Source organism: Cucumis sativus, chromosome 3 (assembly GCF_000004075.3).
Source record: "Cucumis sativus cultivar 9930 chromosome 3, Cucumber_9930_V3, whole genome shotgun sequence".
In the NCBI taxonomy this organism is placed as follows: Eukaryota; Viridiplantae; Streptophyta; class Magnoliopsida; order Cucurbitales; family Cucurbitaceae; genus Cucumis; species Cucumis sativus.
This window is the reverse complement of record NC_026657.2, coordinates 8979522-8998744: the sequence shown is the minus strand read 5'-3', so window position 1 is coordinate 8998744 and position 19223 is coordinate 8979522. Positions and strand designations below refer to the sequence as shown.

At 34.7% G+C, this 19223-nt stretch overlaps 4 protein-coding genes and 1 long non-coding RNA gene across 6 annotated transcripts; 2 read left to right on the top strand and 3 right to left on the bottom strand.

Moving 5' to 3' along the window:
• Nucleotides 1-217: 217 nt before the first annotated feature.
• On the bottom strand, nt 218-7161 carry LOC101208123 (7-hydroxymethyl chlorophyll a reductase, chloroplastic). Its single transcript, XM_004134344.3, has 19 exons — nt 7033-7161; nt 6841-6940; nt 6407-6491; nt 5820-5931; nt 5473-5557; nt 5325-5366; nt 5115-5193; nt 4775-4826; nt 4523-4585; nt 4311-4408; nt 3711-3746; nt 3571-3632; nt 2599-2626; nt 1690-1769; nt 1505-1574; nt 1361-1418; nt 974-1038; nt 731-825; nt 218-650 (listed from the first exon to the last, which is right to left on the bottom strand). The coding sequence occupies exons 1-19, from the start codon at nt 7106-7108 to the stop codon at nt 557-559; spliced, it is 1380 nt and encodes a 459-aa protein (XP_004134392.1). The 5' UTR covers nt 7109-7161; the 3' UTR covers nt 218-556.
• Nucleotides 7162-8115: 954 nt separating this feature from the next.
• LOC116402739 lies at nt 8116-8929 on the top strand. Its single transcript, XR_004215341.1, has 2 exons — nt 8116-8552; nt 8703-8929. It is a non-coding gene; the product is annotated as an uncharacterized LOC116402739 (long non-coding RNA).
• On the bottom strand, nt 8848-11545 carry LOC101207882 (probable glutathione S-transferase). Of its 2 annotated transcripts, XM_004133978.3 has the most exons (3): nt 10915-11545; nt 9602-10796; nt 8848-9311 (listed from the first exon to the last, which is right to left on the bottom strand). In XM_004133978.3, the coding sequence occupies exons 2-3, from the start codon at nt 9908-9910 to the stop codon at nt 8958-8960; spliced, it is 663 nt and encodes a 220-aa protein (XP_004134026.1). In that variant the 5' UTR covers nt 9911-10796; nt 10915-11545; the 3' UTR covers nt 8848-8957. The 2 variants fall into 2 exon arrangements, with proteins under 2 accessions (XP_004134026.1, XP_004134391.2); XM_004134343.3 differs by lacking the exon at nt 8848-9311 and having other exon boundaries at nt 10174-10796; nt 10915-11358.
• A 3789-nt stretch (nt 11546-15334) lies between these two features.
• On the bottom strand, nt 15335-16364 carry LOC101207634 (probable glutathione S-transferase). The gene is made up of 2 exons (XM_011652600.2): nt 15911-16364; nt 15335-15826 (listed from the first exon to the last, which is right to left on the bottom strand). Exons 1-2 carry the CDS (start codon nt 16217-16219, stop codon nt 15461-15463), a joined length of 675 nt encoding a protein of 224 aa, XP_011650902.1. The 5' UTR covers nt 16220-16364; the 3' UTR covers nt 15335-15460.
• A 361-nt stretch (nt 16365-16725) lies between these two features.
• Nucleotides 16726-18558, top strand: LOC101207387 (probable glutathione S-transferase). Its single transcript, XM_004134341.3, has 2 exons — nt 16726-17645; nt 17846-18558. The coding sequence occupies exons 1-2, from the start codon at nt 17337-17339 to the stop codon at nt 18212-18214; spliced, it is 678 nt and encodes a 225-aa protein (XP_004134389.1). The 5' UTR covers nt 16726-17336; the 3' UTR covers nt 18215-18558.
• Nucleotides 18559-19223: the final 665 nt, after the last annotated feature.

The window sequence follows — 19223 nt, the reverse complement described above, 5'->3', positions numbered from 1 at the left end:
TGAACAGTGTTTTGTTGCCGTAAATGAAAGTGACAGATATTGAATTAGTAGAGATTCTTTCCCTCCCATGTTTTTTTCCTACAGAACCCTTGTAAATTTTCGTCGAACAATAATCTTTTAATTTATTTCATGTAGTATAATGACCATCATTCAGAATTGTCGAGCAATTCAAATTGAGCATGTCCAAAAAAAAAAAGAAAAAAAAGATTGCATCACGTTATCAAAATGAAATTCTATGAAAAGAAAGTCCTTCCATCTTCCAAAACATGTATTAAAATTGGTACAAATGTTCATTACTACATTTTGTAGCCTAATCCTGGAAAAACTACTTGTAACGTCTCTTACAGTCCAAAGAAATTCAACAAATCACCCATAGAAAGAGGTGGATGATTCAGGGATTGAAATAACACAATAGTGGAACCAAGATTTGGTAGCAAGAATCTTGAAGTTCCAAGAAATCATTTCATGATCACTTTGTGACTTCAGAGTTTGTGCAATGAAAAGCAAAAGAACCAGTAATATAAGAGCAAGCGCCATTGGTCACTGAACAGTATGATTACTTCGTGTTGGAAAGTATGCGATCAATTTCACCCTTCTGGTTGTACAAATCCACTATCTTTTTAGCGTATGTGGGTTCATGTTTATCAGCTCTGCAGTCCATAAATCATCATTAAAACGAGGACAAGGAAACAAGAATAAAAGAGTCCATACACAGCTTAATCCAGTTTACCTTTGTTTTCCCCATATTCGGGAGACATATAAATGGTTTCGGATGGTATGGTAATCCAGTGAATAACGAGCGAACTCCAGACCTTTTGGGCCAATCTATAGAAGAAAAACCAAGATAATGAAGTTTTTACATATACTTTATTAAGTGAATCATAGATCAATGAACACTTATATATCTAGAAGTTAATTAGTGTTTTATTTTTTATTTACACAACAATGATTTTTTAGCAAAGAAATTTTTTACCAAGTTCAGAAAGAAGGCTATGATGTTCCCAATGAATTTTGGAGCAGGCTGTGAAGGACCTTTTCCTGAGAGTAAGAACACAAGTATACAAATCAAAGTCGTAGAACAAAGCTTGGAAATGCTACTTTTCCATGATTTTAAAGAGACGACAAGTAACATAATCTGACTATCTCCGGAATGAAAGTAATTAAGGATTGGGAAGTACTGGTCATCACAGGAGGAAAAGTTATCAATATAATTGCAAAGAGGCTCCATATAGATTAAATGGTATATTGTGACACAATACATTTGAATGAAATTTGATTTAAAAATAAATCCGAACAGACAAAAAATAGAGTACAAGATTAGAATTGATGATTGAGAGATTGAAGATGTTGCCATACATACCAAGCTTAGCATCGTCATCTGCCTTCACAGTCTCCATAACTAAAGGTCTTCGGTTACCCTGAGCAAAGAATATTAGTCTTACTTTCTTAGTAATATATTCTATGCTTCTTATTAAAGAAGATATGAGAATGGCAAGAAACTTACGTTGCTAATCGTTGGAGTAATTTCTAGGTACTGTTCTACTAAACCCAGCATCTCTCTACCACGCTCATTTCTACAATATTAAGGAAACAACAAAAATGAAATGTTAAAATGGCAACTAATACTAACACAAAATAGTCTCTAGTAACATGGCCGGTCATGGAAAGTACAGAAAGAACCAATATTACCTAACAGTAATATACTGTGGATGTTGGGTCATGCTGATTCCAGAATATTTTGGCACACCCATGTAACCAACAACCAGATCCTGAAAATTTTACACCATTAATCAAAGATGAGTTAAACAGTATTTCGTTTGTGCCTGAGCAGCTTCATAGTAGCAAATGTAAAAAAGAAGTTAATTGTTAAGATGCATCTGAAAACATACACATCTCAAGAAAGACTAGCCACTTCAATTCGTTTTGGAAAAAAACAAATTTTTTAACATTTCAAATTCAATGTATCCACGAGACATCAACCTCTAGATCAAACTAGAATAAACTTAAATCTTTCAGGTCAGGGAACTTCTTCATGGAAAATGATTTAGTAGCTCTTTCTAGGTCTTGTTGGATACAGTGGAACCCGGCCTGGAATAATTTTGACGGGAAAAACACACACGCAAGATCCCCATAAAATAGTGTTTATGTCTGGCCAAGAGTGTACCACCATTTGCCTTAAGCTATCATTTATCAATTAAGTTGAATCTCAAATTGTTTGGCAGACATTCTAAATTGGCCTGAGTTTGCCGCTGGAAATAATTTTGGAAGATCAATTTCAAATTTTTTCTTTTTTAATGACTAAACAAATATTATCAATTGGCCCAAGTTTCACAGAAATAAGCTTTGAATCTCAAATTGTTGGGCATACATTCTACAGTGTATTTTTACCTATATCTACAAATGGACAACCAGTATAGAATTAGATAGAAAAATATCAAACTGCTTTCAAACAAAAACCGTGACAAAATAACAACAATGTGTTGCTATCATAAGTCCAAATATATTGCACCCCTCGCTATTTAAAGGAGGAGAAACAATTAGATATAAGTAGAAAATTACATGACATCCATATTAAGTTGGATGAGTAGAAATACTGACCGCTAGAGCATTTGTATAATCAAAACAGCTGCAATGCAAACCAAAACTCAAGTAGTTAACAACTTGGAAAGAGTGAAGATAAGACATCACTAGGAAAAGTTTCTTATAACATGATGCAAATTTTTAGCGTCGTATTTGTTTTGTTTTTCCTTCACAAAATTATTTGTTAAAAAGAGGATCAAATATAATATACAATTTTCTACTTATATCTAATTGTTTCTCCCTGTTAATACATATACTTTTCTCTTGTGCAGTATGTAATTTTTTTTTAAAACAAGAGAACATAATATACAATTTAATGAATTATGAAGAGAGATTGATCCTCTCATCTTTTAGTTGGACAACTCCCCTCCAAGACATTCAAACTGCCTGGACACACTTCTGAAACAAAGCTACTATTTTAGCTTAACCCTATTATAACTTTCTTTTAGATTTTTTCAAATGAAAAAAGAAAATTAAAAATTGAGTGAAGGAACATATTTTCATGTCGTAAAGATCACATCTTTTCTGTTTCGGCCCCCCATGGAAATTTTATTCCACAACTTCCTACAGCTTGGGTTCAAGCTTTCTCCTCCCTTTTTGTCCACTTCCTTATTTTTATGAAGTTTCTTATCAGTTCTCACTTTCGAATTTGCAACCAATTACGTTCAAATTTTAAAATTTTTGTTGATACAAATCTTTTTTCCCTTGTTCAACATCTTTAGTTCACTTTTTATCTTTTTCCTGTCATGATTGCATCTTGGTTTAAGTGTTTAAGAATGATTCCTTAATGACTACATTTGATTTAAAACACAGGTAAGCATGCATTTGCAATGCGACTCCCTTTTGCATCAAACCAGACTTTAAAACACGAAATTGAAAATACAAATACTCAATTCTCAGCATCTGCATATCTGTGGAACTCTTTCCTGACGAGAGATCAAATATGCAAAATGCCCACCAAATGAAATGGGAAACAATGAGAAAAAATACCTGTAGCAAGATGGAGCAATAACATCGACCAAGTCATTTGCAGGTAGACAAAAGTATGGAACCTGTTTCAGTAAGGTTAACTCGATGAGGCACCACAAGGAAGATGTTCATGAACAATAAAGCTGCAGAGACTTAATTACCTCTTCAATATGACCATCCAAATGCTTGAGATGCACCTATTGAAGCAACAAGAACTTGGCTGAGAAGAAATGCCACTAAGGCTAAAAATTGAAACTCAAGGCAAAGTTGCACAAAAGAAACATATTTTCCTACTGAACCAACGAGCTTTCATGGAGTCAGTAAACCAATATGTAAATGAACACACAAGTTATAAAGGGGAATATTGCATTATTTGGTATCGGCCTTACAAGGCTAAGGAACATATCATTGCAAAATCAAAAAGGAACACAGGAGGATCCTAAGAAAGATAATACGTGTGATGTGCCTTATCTACTAACTCGTGCTTGAATTGGCAAGTTGGCACCTAACTTTCATCTAGCTCATATAGAGCGAATTAAAATTGGATTCAAATGTCGAGCATAGAAAATTAAAATGTGAAAATATCATAATTCTAACAATTACAACTTCAGATATTGACATGAAGCCTAAGTGTTAACCTAAATCTTATACCTAAGCCACTGAGATGATATCTAGAGCCTCAAGAGATCCACATAAGATGAACAATATTTCTCAGCATATAAGTGTGTGTGTCAAGGACTAGAGAGAGTACCAAAACAAACCTTGTAATCTTGCATGAACTCGTAATGAAGAACTGTCTCTGGTTCTGTACTTGCTGCCTTGAGAAATTTATCCAGTCCTTCTCGAGTTCCATTATCCACTGTTGAAATGAAACAGAAAAAAAATTAAAAACTTACAGACATCTAAAAGTAGTAAGAGTAGCATGCCATAACAAACAGAAATTCTTATATGAAAAATAAAATTGCAAAGTTACCACAATTAGTGCCCAGTACATAAAGCTTCTCCAGATTTAAATGCTGCTCCACAGATCTTAATGCTGCAGTTTAAGATATCATTCTGCATTACAGTTGTAGAAGTCACAATAGCGAAACGAACTAAGGATCTTTATGCACCCAGAAAACACATTGAATACAAAATTGTCTTGATTCCCAAAATATGGGAGTACCATAATATACCAACAAACAGGTATTTTTAACAAATCCACCAACTAAAATAAAAGAATTACCTTGCACTTGGCAGCCCACACCACAGAAAAGAAGACGTTTGACTCCTGCAGCCTGTTTAAAAAAAATTGATACATCTCATTAAATATACTATAGTAGCATTTGACTTCTAGTACAATTATGGGTGCTAATGCAGGTACCCCTCTTTTCATGTGACCTTTAACAAGTTGATATAAAACCCATCCTGGCAGTTTAAGCATCTTATTTGATTACCAGCTTGGAATTTAACATCAGTTCAGTCTAATAAAAATGACGTGAACTCCCTCAAGAGAAAGCCGCCTACAATAAAGAGAAGCATAAACTGGGTTTCTCTCCATCTTAATAATGGAAAAAGAAAAGCACCTCAACTAGAGCAAGGGTATTCAAGTTGGGAGACAACGTTGGCTTTACTCCTCTGGCTGCTAGGACTTCTTCTGGTGTCCTATTACAAAGGCAAGAATAATTATAGTAGCAAATCGGGAAGATTGAACCGAAGGAGAGGCTATTTGTCAATACAGTTTCCAGAATATTATTAGCAAAGCTACCAAAGATCAGTAAATAAACTAGACAAACCTTGCTAAAATAGGCCTTGGACTGAGTCTGTCCTCTGGATCACTACAATATGACAGAACAATGCAAAGTTCACCACAAAAATGGCATTGGAAAAACACGAAATGAAGATGAGGAGTATTACATAGCTTCAAGAAAACCTCAGAGTTACCTCTGCACACAAACAACAGCCTCGACCATGCCTGATTTAAGCATTTCAACTGCTATGGTTGTTACTATCCCTGTCCATTGAGCTCCTACAAGTTCGCAGAAATTTGGTTCTCAAACTGTAGATTTATAAATAAAAAAAACTGGAGTCTTCTGGAGAAACCTAATGATAATGTAGTCAAGCAAACAAGGATAGGACAAAATATTGACAGAGGCAGTCAAGTAGCCTGGTCTAGCATTGAGACTACCAAAAAGAGACAATACAATGCATTTTAAAACAAGCTGTTGAAGTATCATAAAAACCAAAGAGGAAACATCTAAGATTATTTTTTACGTTACAAACACTTATACCTTCCACTGGTTTAATCTTACGAGCGTATAATAGCTTCTCATGAACTCCAAAATATGTCTCATCCAGCGTATCTGTTTTCCTCCCTCTACCGTGAACTACAGGTTCCATTTCCTGATGAAATATCAGTGAAAGTCTGAAACCACACTTATGAAACTGATGGACAAACTAATTACTCATATAAGATGTCGAGCAATTTGCTTTCACTTGATGAGCAGGAGCCAGTACTACGTCAGTCATGCAATTTGACTTTGAGAACATTAATAATCTATAATTGGATAAAAAAGAGAGCAGAAGGACAGTATGATCAATAGTCAACACACAAGAGAAATCTCGTTCCATCCCCACTGGTCAAATTGTATAGAAGACAGGAGAAGTTTACATCCACAAAATTAGCTCCATAATACATATTCTTGTTCTCGCAAGAATTTCTTCTTTTACCGACAATTTCTAGTCCTTTGTTCAACTTCTACATTACATGGAACTCAACATTCAACCTTCACTAACGAATGTTATCCGAACCAATATCAAATATTTTAGGTAAAGGAAGATACACAACACATACAAACAGAAAGAAGTGCAGACTTACTTCAATTCTTGACATGCCATCCCCCAAGAAAGCACACGCATCCTTCACGTGAGCAATGTAATATGTATCACACAAGCCACATCGACTGCAGAGAAGAAACGAAGAATCGAAATCAACGTTAAACTACCGCTAAACCCAAAAGCTTAAAATCTATATTCAACCGCTCCATGGGTTTTGAAATTACATGACTCCAACAAGCGAATGTCTCAATAACAATACAAAATTTCCAACATAGGACATCCAACTCCTAATTCATTAAAATCCTAAACTACCCCTTAACCCGAAATGTTACTTAAACCCAATATTTTACCAATAATCTCAACAGCAAGAACCAAAGCCATAAAATACAAAGAACAGGACCTTCCCGCCAAAAACCAACAGGTGATATTCACAGAAAGGCAGGAAAAAACAGTGAAGCTTTGAATGAATTGAACCTGCACTGTTCTTTGGCAGGGTAGGTGCCTCCAGGAGGAATTGGTCTGGAGCGTTGCCTCCAGTCGTCCCTGAGTTTAACTTGTTTCGGTTCTTTTCCATCTGTTCCATAACAATTAAAGGAGTATAACTATGAAAAAGAAAAATCATATGCGGTGGAGTCAGAAGAATGCGAGAGATGAAGAGAGAGTTACTTGGAGAAGAAGATGAAGATGAACAAAGGATGGGAAGGGAAAGAGGAAGGGAGCAGAGGTTGGCAATGGCGTGCATTACAGCAGAGTGGCAGTGAAACAAAAAGCTTCTGAAAGTAAAGAGATTTCATTTGATCCACAAATATTATATATTATTTTGGATGGATAAATCACGTTCTATATTCGGATCTTTTTCTTTTTAAAAAAACCAATTAACCAAAGTAATCAAGACTAAAATATTTAGGAATTACACCCATTTTATCAAAAATAACCTTCCATCACTATAACATATGAATTGATATCACTAATACAATTTGTTAGATGGTAAATACTTTATAAAATTTGTTATTTTTTAAAAAAGATTAACCTAATTTTTCTCATTTTTTAGATTACAACTTTTAGTTGATCGATTTGTTTTGAAAAATTATCTTTTGTTTTTGTATAATAATTCCGTCTCATATTCTTTTAAAATTTATAACAATTTATTTCAATTATGTGATAATAATTTAATTTGAAGTAATGTCTAATATCATGCTAAACTATTTTCTATATAACACTCCAATGAAATTTTTACAATTCATTTCTTTGTGATTTTTTTTTCTTTTGTTGCATTTTGTACTTTTTCTTCTTTTCTTTATTTCTTCTTTTGTTTTTTTCTTGCCTTTCTATTTTTTTTATTTATTAGAGTATTATTCAAGCAACAAACATATATATCATAAAAAAAATGTAGAGTATTAAATATTAGACATTAAGCATCGAGCATCAAGTAACAGATATCTAGTATTTAGTATGGAGGATCCGAATCTAGTATCTAATATATAATATAGAACATAGATCATAAGTTATCACAATGACGCAAACGGAAATGAATAAATTCACAAGGTGTTGATGCAAACATAATATTATTTTTAAAATAAGTTATTTAGATGTCTGTAGTTTACTGTTATAAATCATAATTGAACATGGAGAAATTTGTACAAATGATTGATCCAAATGACTTCAATGTTGAATGATCAAATTCTAAGAGAACAAATGATTGAAAACTAACATTCGACTTATGCACTTCACGACCTAGAATACGTACGAGTGATGTCTCACATCGTGAAAGTGGTTGAGACTTTTCATTTGAAATCATAGCTTGAAAGTGATGACCATCTGATCATGATTGGGATGATTCTCTCGAATTGTTAGAGGCTAGAGCTTCCATTTCGACCGTGCAGTCTTCTCTCTGCCAAAGAGTTTTCACTCGTTGACGCCTTTCTCTTCTACAATTTGTAGCATTTACTTATTTAGGAACATTTGATGGTGATCGGGAGTGTGATCTCTGATAACTGTGATAACTTTGAAATTCTCCATCCAAGCTTGGAGGCGATGGAATTCAAGGTCTTCCATTATTTCCATATCCATAACGTCTTCAACAACCTTCATCCGCACTGCGATCCATTCGTACACCAAATCAATCATATTTATCTCATCTCCCCCAAAGAACTCACTGCCGTTTGAGGCCTCGCTCCTCAATCGCGGTAAAAATCCTCCTAAATATCAAGGATTCCTGAATTACATATTTGGTTTTATACCTATACCATGTTTTGATCATTCAATATTAATTATGATGATTTGGGATCTAAAAAGAGCAACATTTATTGACCTTATCCTGAATGAATGTGATCCAGAAACAAGCTATGGCTCTGTTGTAAGGTTCCGATGGCAACAAATGGATTCGCAGATAGGGTTTCCGGCGTGGACGAGCACCGGAATGTTCTTGTAGAGGGGATTGTAACGTAGGAGCAAAGGGGTTTTGTTGGTCAAACTCAAAGATAAATATAGCACTTTAACCTCTTTTAATTGGAACAAAAATTATTAGCTTCCAATGAAAATTTATTGACAGTAATTCAAATTACATTATGTGATGACTGGAAAGTCGAACATCATCTTGATCCAAGAAGTCGCTCCCTTATGGCTTTGAAAGAAATGGCCATCCGATCTCGATCGGGACAATTCTCTCGAATTATTGGATCTTGCAAGAAAACTTTTATCCGAGCATGCAGTTGAGGAAACGTAGATGTTTCTATCAATTTCTCGCCAATTAGATCTTCGATCACTCCCAACCAATATCCAAATACTCCATACACCAAATCTACCATCCCGATCTTCTCTCCACCAAAGAATTTTTGGTCCTCGATTGCTTTCTCTTCTACAATTTGCAGCATTTCCAAGCTCTCTCGCCTTTTCTTTTCTCGCTCCTCCCCACTCGAACAAAACATTGTCCATGTGGTTAGCCCCTAATGAAACACATTCATTATTAGTATTACATCTTTGAATATATTAGATTTTTCAGACGTTAAAATCTTCATAGACTAAAATGATTTATCAAAAAAGTTTACCATTATTGAATCAAAATGGATATCTTAAAAATTCAATAACTATAAATTTTAAAAAAATCATCAATGTAATTCACGAAGAGTTCAAGAGTTTTTCCTTACATCATTACATACATCAACCCTAAATCATCAAGAGTTCCTCTAAACAAAAATTTAAATTCATCAACAGAAAACTTGTGCTTTAAATTTACCATATTCTCAACGAATTGAATCCAAAATCGTGCGGTAGCTCGATCGAGTGGATCAACGGGAAGTAAAGGGTTTTGTGGCCATGTCTCGTCGATGTATTCAAGGATGACAGTAGACTCACAGATAGATTTTCCGCCATGAACGAGGACAGGAACCCTCTTGTAGACAGGGTTGTAGTGAAGAAGGAAAGGACTTTTGTTGTGAATATCTTCTTCTACATATTCGTAGGGAATAGCTTTGATTTTCAAAGCCCATATAACTCTATAAACGAAAGGACTCGACCAGTGCCCATATAGCTTCACTTCATCCATTACTGTCAATAATGGAGGAGCTTTCTTGTTCGGCCTTCTTGTTCATCATTTATTGAAGTGTTTTTTCTTCATCATCCTTTTGTTAGACTTTGACTTTGCCAACCAATTCATTTTATTTACTCTTTCTAATCTTGACTTTCTTGCAATTGAAATAATTGATCATGTTTTCTATTTCCATTTGTTTTTTTTAAGTTAAATTTGGGTAAGTGATGGCATAAATTTTGGATTGAATTTGTGATTTAAAATTAGATTAGACCAGAGGCTTAAGAACAGAGGTTTTCTGCAATGTTATTTTTCATTCTCTCCATTTAACATTGATTTCTATTTGTTGAGTTTTGAAGTTCATAAATGAGAGAGATGTTAAGGTTATTTCAATATATAATTTTTTTATGCACAATCATATCTAAGAGCTTATTTTACAAAATACGAAAACGTTTCAGAAAAACCTGCCAACGATAGAAACGAGTTCACAAAAACATCGAAAGAGCTCCAAAAACCCAAGAACGTTCTTCATATCATTGGATGAATTCAACGCAGAACGATGTTGCGGAAGCGGAATCCTAAAACGCTTGATATTCTCCACCATCCCATTTCGATCCGCACGATTCTCACTAATGGCTGGAACTGCCATGAAAGCTCTGCTCCAAGCTTCTAGCCGAGGAAATGAGCCCGATTCCAACAATTTCTCTCCGATTACTTCTTCAAACACTCCCAACCACTCTACAAATTCTCCGAATGCCAAGTCCACCATCCCGATCTTCTCTCCGCCGAAGAATTTCTCCTCGCCGATCACTTCCTCTTCTAATATTCGCAGCATCTCTAAGCTTTCCACCTTCGCCCCCTGTTCCTTCCCGCCCGGGTAGAACATTCTAGTTATGGCCGCCCCCTGAATCCAATACTCCGATAAACGTAAATGTAAAACGAAAAGGAAAATTTTTATATGAAAAGATTGCGTATGCAAAAAAAGTTAGAAGGTAAAAATTTGTGTAAATGATGCCATTTACCTTATCATCAATGAATCGAATCCAAAACCGAGCCGTAGCTTTGTCGAGGAGATCGGAAGGGAGTAAGGGGTTTTGCGGCCACGTCTCGTCAATGTATTCGAGAATAACAGAGGAGTCGGAGATCGATTTTCCGTCCACGATGACAGAGACGGAGTTAGAATAAGGAAGGAAAGGAGTTTTGTTGGTGATACCTTCTTCTTCATATCGGTAGGGTATGTCTTTGAGGGACAGAGCCCAAATGACTTTGCATGCGGAAAGGCTTAACCAATTTTCATGCAGCTTCACTTCATCCATTGCCAATGGAGGCTTTGTATTTGTGTTTCTAATTATATTATTGTTATATATATTTGCTGGTTTTGTTTTCTTTGGTTGTAAGTTTTTGAAAGTTCAATGGGAGGTTGGTTTTCATAAATTGTGAAGACTTTGATTCTTCCTCTGTCTTCTTCATTTGATTGAATTGTGTCTAATATTTTCACTATGCATGTGACCATCATTAATGATTTATTTAATAGCTGTTTATTGGGAAATTGCCCAAATGTGTACAAATTTGACGACTTTTGAGACCAAATTTTAAAAAGAAGAGTTTTGGGACAAATGGGTATGTGAAATATCTAAATTACCCTTTAGTTTAAAAAAGATTTCTCCTCACGCAACACATATTCTGCTGCTCGCAGGTGACTCCATTTACATAGATAACAAATCCCAACCAACAAACGGAGACAATCGATCAGATGGAGTGGCGGTGACTTGGGTAGCAACGACATCCATTGGGCGACTTGGACAACAACAACAATTTCACTGAAACTAAAGTCTGGGTCTTATGGATTGTGTGTCAACAATTTCTATATCTTTCTTTTTAGCCAACTCTGCGGCCTTCTCCTTCCCCCATTCCGCTTTCTTGCATTTCCTAATCATTTCTTTCTCCTTCACCCCTCATCTTCACAAGGGTTCGAGAGATCTTCAAGCAGGCCAGTTGAATCAATTCGATTGCACTTCATTTCTTTCTGAACTCATATGTGATCGATAACCCAATGTGATTTTTCTTTTTGATCTTGATGTTTCTTCGTTTCGTTTGCTTTTTTTTTTCTTTCGGGTTTTGTTTGTTTGGTCGTATATTGTACTTATCTACTTTAGATTCAATCAAAGCTTTGATATGATTGGTACATGGGACTTACCAATTTTGTGTATAATATACCTTGTTTTGTTTCTCGATGATCCTTTCAATTAATGATGATTCAGTAGTGTTTTGGATTTGATGTATCTCATTTGGATGTGTTCTTAGTGTGTACTGGAAGTTTGATATTTTAGTTGGGAGAAATCTAGCATTGGATATGGATAGTTGTTAGGCTAAGCAAATTATTACTTTGAGATGATGACTTATCATAATCAAACTTTTCATAGATCACTCTTTAATTGTTGATTTGCTCTTAATTGTTACAAGTAAATAGTTTCTTAGACTATATATCAAAATGCTCAACATTCTTTGTTGCTTCCATTTTACTGTTGGAGATTTATTATACATAGAAGAATGATGATGGATGGAATTGGTATTCGGAGGAAATGCTGAAAAACATCAATAACTTTTCATTCAAATTCACAAAACTGTAGATTAGCCAACAAACCCACATGATAGGAGAAGAAAAAACAGTGAATGCTTTATTTGAATAAGAATTAAGCATAAGTCAATACTCAATACTTTTGAAAATGAAATAAACAATACTTTATCAGTTTTCTCCATAGTTTTTTTCCTTCATTTTTTCCTTCTAGGTACGTTCTGTTTTGCAACCTAAACGAACATTATATATTGGGTTGGCACTTCATTGCGATTTCTTTTTCTTAAGTTGCTGCTAAGATAATTTTGGTGGAAGAAAAGAAATGGATCAATGCCCAAGGGTTTGAAGAGTAAATGTCAATCTACTTTTTGGATTTGAGGAGTGCAAAATGTCTCTTTTATGAAGGCCTTCTTGGAATTATTCCAATATTGCGTCTTGGGGGAATTGGCTTTAAGGATGGTCATTTGTTTGCTGCTCTTCATGCAAAGACACAAGCCAAAGAAGTTGAAATACTCATATGTTGTAATACTCTTATGTGATGGTGCTGCAACAAGGAAATCTTCATGGAATCCTCCTAGTAAAACCTTTATGTTGCTTTCTAACTTTTTCCCATTTTCCTGATTTTATTTTTCTTTTCTTGTTTTATTTATTATAATTACTTGTTTTTCCTTGATGCTCTTTATTTTGTTCTAGTGAGTTGTATCAATTGATGTGTATTTATAGTGATTCTTTTCATTGTTGTAGAGCTTTTTTATATTACATTTCTTGAAGGGGAGACAATCAGGGAATGACTCTACTTCGACAAGCCTAGACGAGCCTTTGAGAGCGAGATCAAATATAAGTATCTACAGCTTAGTCAGGGCAACACTACTTTGTTGAGTTTAGTTACTTGAGTCAGATAGATACATTGTTCAGTTCACTTAACGTGTATTGTTGAGTTTTTTTTTTATGGTTTTTACTTTGTTCATTTTAGAAAATGAGTTTTTACTTTGTTCATTTTAGAAAATGAGCTTTGTGATTCTATGCATGTGTAGTAAGTTTATTAAGCCCTCATGTTTTATCTCCCACATATATCCATCTATCTTACAACATCTCGCACACATGTCGTATCATCTCGCACACATGTCGTATCATCTCGCACCTATCTAGTAAGGGTTGGAATAATAAATTAAAGATAATGAAAGAACAAAATTCTTCCCAATCACATCGATTACAGCCTCTATATCACAGATGATCAACTTCAAGAATACAATTAAATGGTTCAGCATAAGTTCAAAGAAATACAAAACAGTAACTCCAATTTCTGTAATGCCTACCCTAAAGCTAATTACACCATGTGTGTCCATATCTTTTGCTTTTAATAAGCCATCAAGCGTTGTTTGATACTTGCTTTCCACTAGTTGTCCAATCTTCAACTAGAGCAGCCAAATTTCCTACCTGGTATACATAAGTAACATATAAGCAATAAAAATGAGGAAAAAAATCTATGGAGAAAACATGGACATTTGATTCATCTCTTATTTGTTTCTTCATTTATGCACTATTTTATGGACCATTTTCAAGATAGTACCCTTTTGGATTCACTATTATTGGATCAAAATTTAAATTTTTTTAATGAGTTGAATATTCATTTTAGTTTAAGGATTTGATACCATATTAGATAGCATGAGGTTTCTTTCAAAATTAATTGATGCCTCTGGCTAGAGTGATGCAAATTAAATTCATAAATAATAGAATTAAGTTATCAAGCTAGGAATTCAAATGAATAACAATGAATTTTGAGCTCAAAACAAATATGAAAATCAAAATCATTCACATTCTTACAAAGACTCACCATCGCCTGATAATCCTTCTTTCCAAACACTGCAACATCGAGTTCCACGATATTGAACAACTTAGTAACAACAGTAGCAACCCCTCTAAAGAACACAAGCCTACTTCTCCCACACATGTCCTTCTCCAAAGGCTTAACCCTCACCGATGTCTCATCCTCTGAACCGGATTCCTCCAAGCAAGAAACATGGACATTCTAGAACAATATAGACTTTTCCTAGTTAATTTATCGGATTTCTCCATAGATTTTTTTCCTCATTTTTATTGCTTATATGTTACTTATGTATACCAGGTAGGAAATTTGGCTGTTCTAGTTGAAGATTGGACAACTAGTGGAAAACAAGTATCAAACAACGCTTGATGGCTTATTAAAAGCAAAAGATATGGACACACATGGTGTAACTAGCTTTAGGGTAGGCATTACAGAAACTGGAGTTACTGTTTTGTATTTATTTGAACTTATGCCGAACCATTTAATTGTATTTTTTAAGTTGATCATTTATGATATAGATGTTGTAATCGATGTAATTGAGAAGAATTTTGTTCTTTCATTATCTTTAATGTATTATTCCAACCCTTACTAGATAGGTGTGAGATGTGTACGAGATAGGAAGGGTAACAATTTGATTTTGAAACTAATAGTAAAAGTTTTGAAATGTGCAAGATGTGTACGAGATAGGCTAAGAGGGATTAAAGAAAAGTTCAATCAGTTTACAAGCCTAGAGGATTAATAGTGGAGAGTCATGGAGAAGAAATTGATGGAAGTGGAAAAGAAATGGACGGAAGAGAAGAAACGGTGAAAGAGGAAGAGGAAATTAAATGAGGGTGTTTTCATCATTTCACTTCTAATTTGTCCTAAATGTCAACTTTTTTTTACAATCAATCTTAAAAATCTTTATCTACTCCATTTTTGGCATATTTTTGTCAATTCCCCTGTTTATTGTCGTTTATAGAGAAAAACAAGTTTGATTCTAGCTTGTTAGTTTGAGCATGGTTCAACTAATACGTTGGACTTTGATTAAGAAGAAAAAAAGTAGTTTGTAGACCAAATGGCTTCGCTTCATTTTATTCTGTATGAACTCAAGCAAGAGTGTTCACAAATACAAACACACCCAGCAAAGATAAACTCAAACACCCAAAATCAAAATCAGGAATCGCACTTATGATTTCTTCGCCATTTCCAGCAGCTGCTCCCTCCGAGACCTGAGCCGCGGCACCATCTCGTCGTGATCCGGCAGATTGTCTCTGATCACAGCAGCTTGCCGGAAGTTCTCTGCCCAAACGTAGAGCCGGGGGTTTGTATTTGGTTCAAGGACTTTCACATCCACCAACTCTTCCATCACTGGCAGCCACCGCGCAAGGAACCCGTACGCCAAATCCACCATGTTAATTTCATGGCCGCCGAAGAATTTCTTATCGCCGAGTGCCTGTTCTTCCACTGTCTTCAACACTTCCAAGGTTGCTTTTCTCGCCTTTTCCTTATCTTCTTCCCCTTCCGCGATAAATAATCCCCACATCACCAAGCTCTGGTAAAAATTCGGTCAAAATGTTTACAACAAGTTTAATCTAAAATACAAGAACGTATAAATCGATTTTGATCCAAAAAATACCTTGTCTTCTACGAATTTGATCCAGAACCGAGCTGCAGCTTTCTGAATAGGGTCGGAGGGCAAAAGGGGATTCTCCGGCCAGGTCTCGTCGATATACTGAAGGATAATCATGGATTCGCAGATGGGTTTTCCGGCATGGACGAAGACTGGAATCTTCTTATGAACAGGATTGTATTGCAAAAGCAGAGAAGATTTGTTGGAGAGATCTTCTTCAACGTATTCGTAGGGAATACCTTTGAGTGCCAAAGCCCAAATGACTCTGTAACTGAAAGGGCTTGGCCAAGCTCCATAAAGCTTCACTTCTGTCATCTTCAATGGAGAATTGTGGGAGTTTGAAGTTGGTTACCGTCGTTTATATAGTGCTCTGTTTTAGTAACTTTTCTTGATCAGCACATAAATGAACAATTTGTATATATATAGTATATATGTATAAACAGTACATACAATTACAAAGCTTCTTTGAATTTTCAAAATAATAATAGAATGCTCTTTAATTTTCTCACTTGGTTTGAATAATATTGAGCTCATTCCTTGTAACATATCCTTAAAATGGAAAAAGAAAAATCTAAGGTTGAAATTTGGGGATCTTTTTATCTCCTTGCAAATGGGACGCTGATTACGTAAGCCCATGCGTATGATGTTTGAACGTTTCTTCTTATATGTAATCATAAGATAACTTTGGTTTGAATTCGTATGATTTGTTGTGTTCTTATATGATGTTGATAGTTTAGTTAAATCTCATAATCATTTCTAAAGTCTCCTAATTTTTAATTGGTAGGGAATGCCTTTGAGTGCCAAAGCCCAAATGACTGTGACTGAAAGGGCTTGGCCAAGTTCCATGGAGCTTCACTTCTGTCATCTTCAATGGAGGATTTGTTCAATTTGAAGTTCAAATGAATGAAGGAATTATCGTTTGTGTAATCCTCTCTTTAGTACTTCTTTTGTTTTGATTGTGACGGTAAATATTGATTGAACTCATTTCCTACGAATTTAACTCAATGGATATAGAAATCTAAATTAGTTGGGGTTATAAACCATGTAGACAAAATTTACCAAATCCAAATCTCAAAACTTAGGAGCTCTTCTGAACATTGATTAATTACATAAGCTCATGCGTATGATGTTTGAAACTTACATATTATATAGTAATATTGCAAGTGCTTTTTGGACTACTTATTTTAGTGTTTACAATTTAAAAATCATCCGAAAACACATTTCAAACCAACTCAATTAAATAATTCATTCATACTTTACTATTCAATTAAGAATACTAAATGGAGCGAAAAATTCAATGAAACATTGTAATTTTTAAAACCATTTGTGGATGGATTTTTCGTACTTTTGATTCTTGAACCCCAAGAAACATCACTACAAAAGTGATTTTCCCTCAATTCTTGAGCTTCAGAATCCCCCATTGACGAAGAAGATGGAAGAATTGAAACTCCATGGAACTTGGCCAAGCCCTTTCAGTTACAGAGTCATTTGGGCTTTGGCACTCAAAGGCATTCCCTACCAATACATTGAAGAAGATCTCTCCAACAAATCTCCTCTGCTTTTGCAATACAATCCCGTTCACAAGAAGATTCCGGTCCTCGTCCATGCCGGAAAACCCATCTCCGAATCCATGATCATTCTCGAATACATCGAACAAACATGGCCGCAAAATCCCTTGCTGCCTTCCGATCCTTACGAGAGAGCCACCGCTCGATTCTGGATCAAATTCATTGACGATAAGGTAAAGTCGTTATATTCATATACCCAATTTACATGCTTGAGGTTGCGTTTAAAAACAACAATAAATATGACTGATATTATGTCTAACAGTAACGATAACCAAAATTATAGTTGTGATTTAGATTCATAAATCAATGGATTTTTACAGTTTGTTAGAAGAAATGGGCTAATCGAATTTGATTGGTGGTTTGGTAATATTAGGGCACGGTGGTTTTTAAGATATTTCGTGCGAAGAATGAGGAAGAACGGGAGGATGCGAAGAAACAGAGCTTGGAGATGCTGAGAACCGTCGAAGAATGGGGATTCAGCGGCGGAGAGAGGAAATTCTTCGGCGGAGATGATATCGGAATGGCGGATTTGGCGTTCGGCGCTATTGCGTATTGGTTGGGAATGATTGAGCAAGTGACGGGAGTGAAATTGTTGGACGTCGACGAGTTCCCTCAGGTGTGTGGTTGGATTGGAAGATTCAAGGAAGCGCCGGTGATCAGAGATAATCTGCCGGACTGGAACCCCATGATGGAGAATTTCCGTCGCCGGCGGGAGCAACTGTTGGAATCTGCGAAAACATAAAAGTAGTTTTTCTTTTCTTCACATAAGAATTGATTAATACTAAACTTTGGAGTTCATAATTCCATATATACTTCTAAAGTTTTCTTGAATAAAATAGCCCCAAAGGAAGAATCGAAGACACACAAGACCCCAAATCACTACAAGTCTTATGACTAGATTGTTATAAAAGTAGTTTGTATGCAAGAACAAATTGTGAACTTGTTTCTAAAGTTCATAGTTAGTAAAAAAATGAAAAAAATCAATAATTAAATATAAGTTTATACTATATTTGTGATTATATAATACATCGTGTATAAGTACGAGAATAGCTTATATTTACTTTGGTTTTGTGGCCACCACATTAATAATGGTTTCTTAGTACTTAAAAGTTACATGGCACCCTCCATATCTTATAGTACATGTGGAAAGGACAAAGAGAGAATAGCTTGGTTAGTTGTAATTATAGAGTAAGAAGTTTCAATTTCTCTAATTCAATTGTATTAAAAGAAAATACATTCTTAAACAAAAAATAATTAATTAATTGAAAAAAGAAAAACTTAACTCAATTCATTAAAATTTATTATATCGAAAATATGGAGCTCCGAAGCTATTGTATCGATACTATTTCAATTTTTATATATATCTACATTATATAAATAGCATAAAGTTGAGGAGGCTCAAATCCTTGAACCTATATTAAATTTGTCAATGTGTATAATTTTCATCGCTTGTGACGAGGCGGTGGAGTTTTCGACAGTTTTACTTACAATTGTTGTTGATAGTTAATTTTTCATTTTTAAGGGTAAGTTGTTTTTTTAGAATTTAACTATTGGTTCAAATATTCTTTTAGAATATAGAAAGCAAACACAATTTTAAAAAATAGAAAATTAATTTTCATTTTGAAAATCTCTCTCAAATATTTATATATATATATATATAAAAAAAAAGACTTCAAGGTTTGAATATCAAAATTAAAAATGAAACAAATTAAAAGGGAAACTTTGAAAAAGTTTACCCAATAAATAAGTTT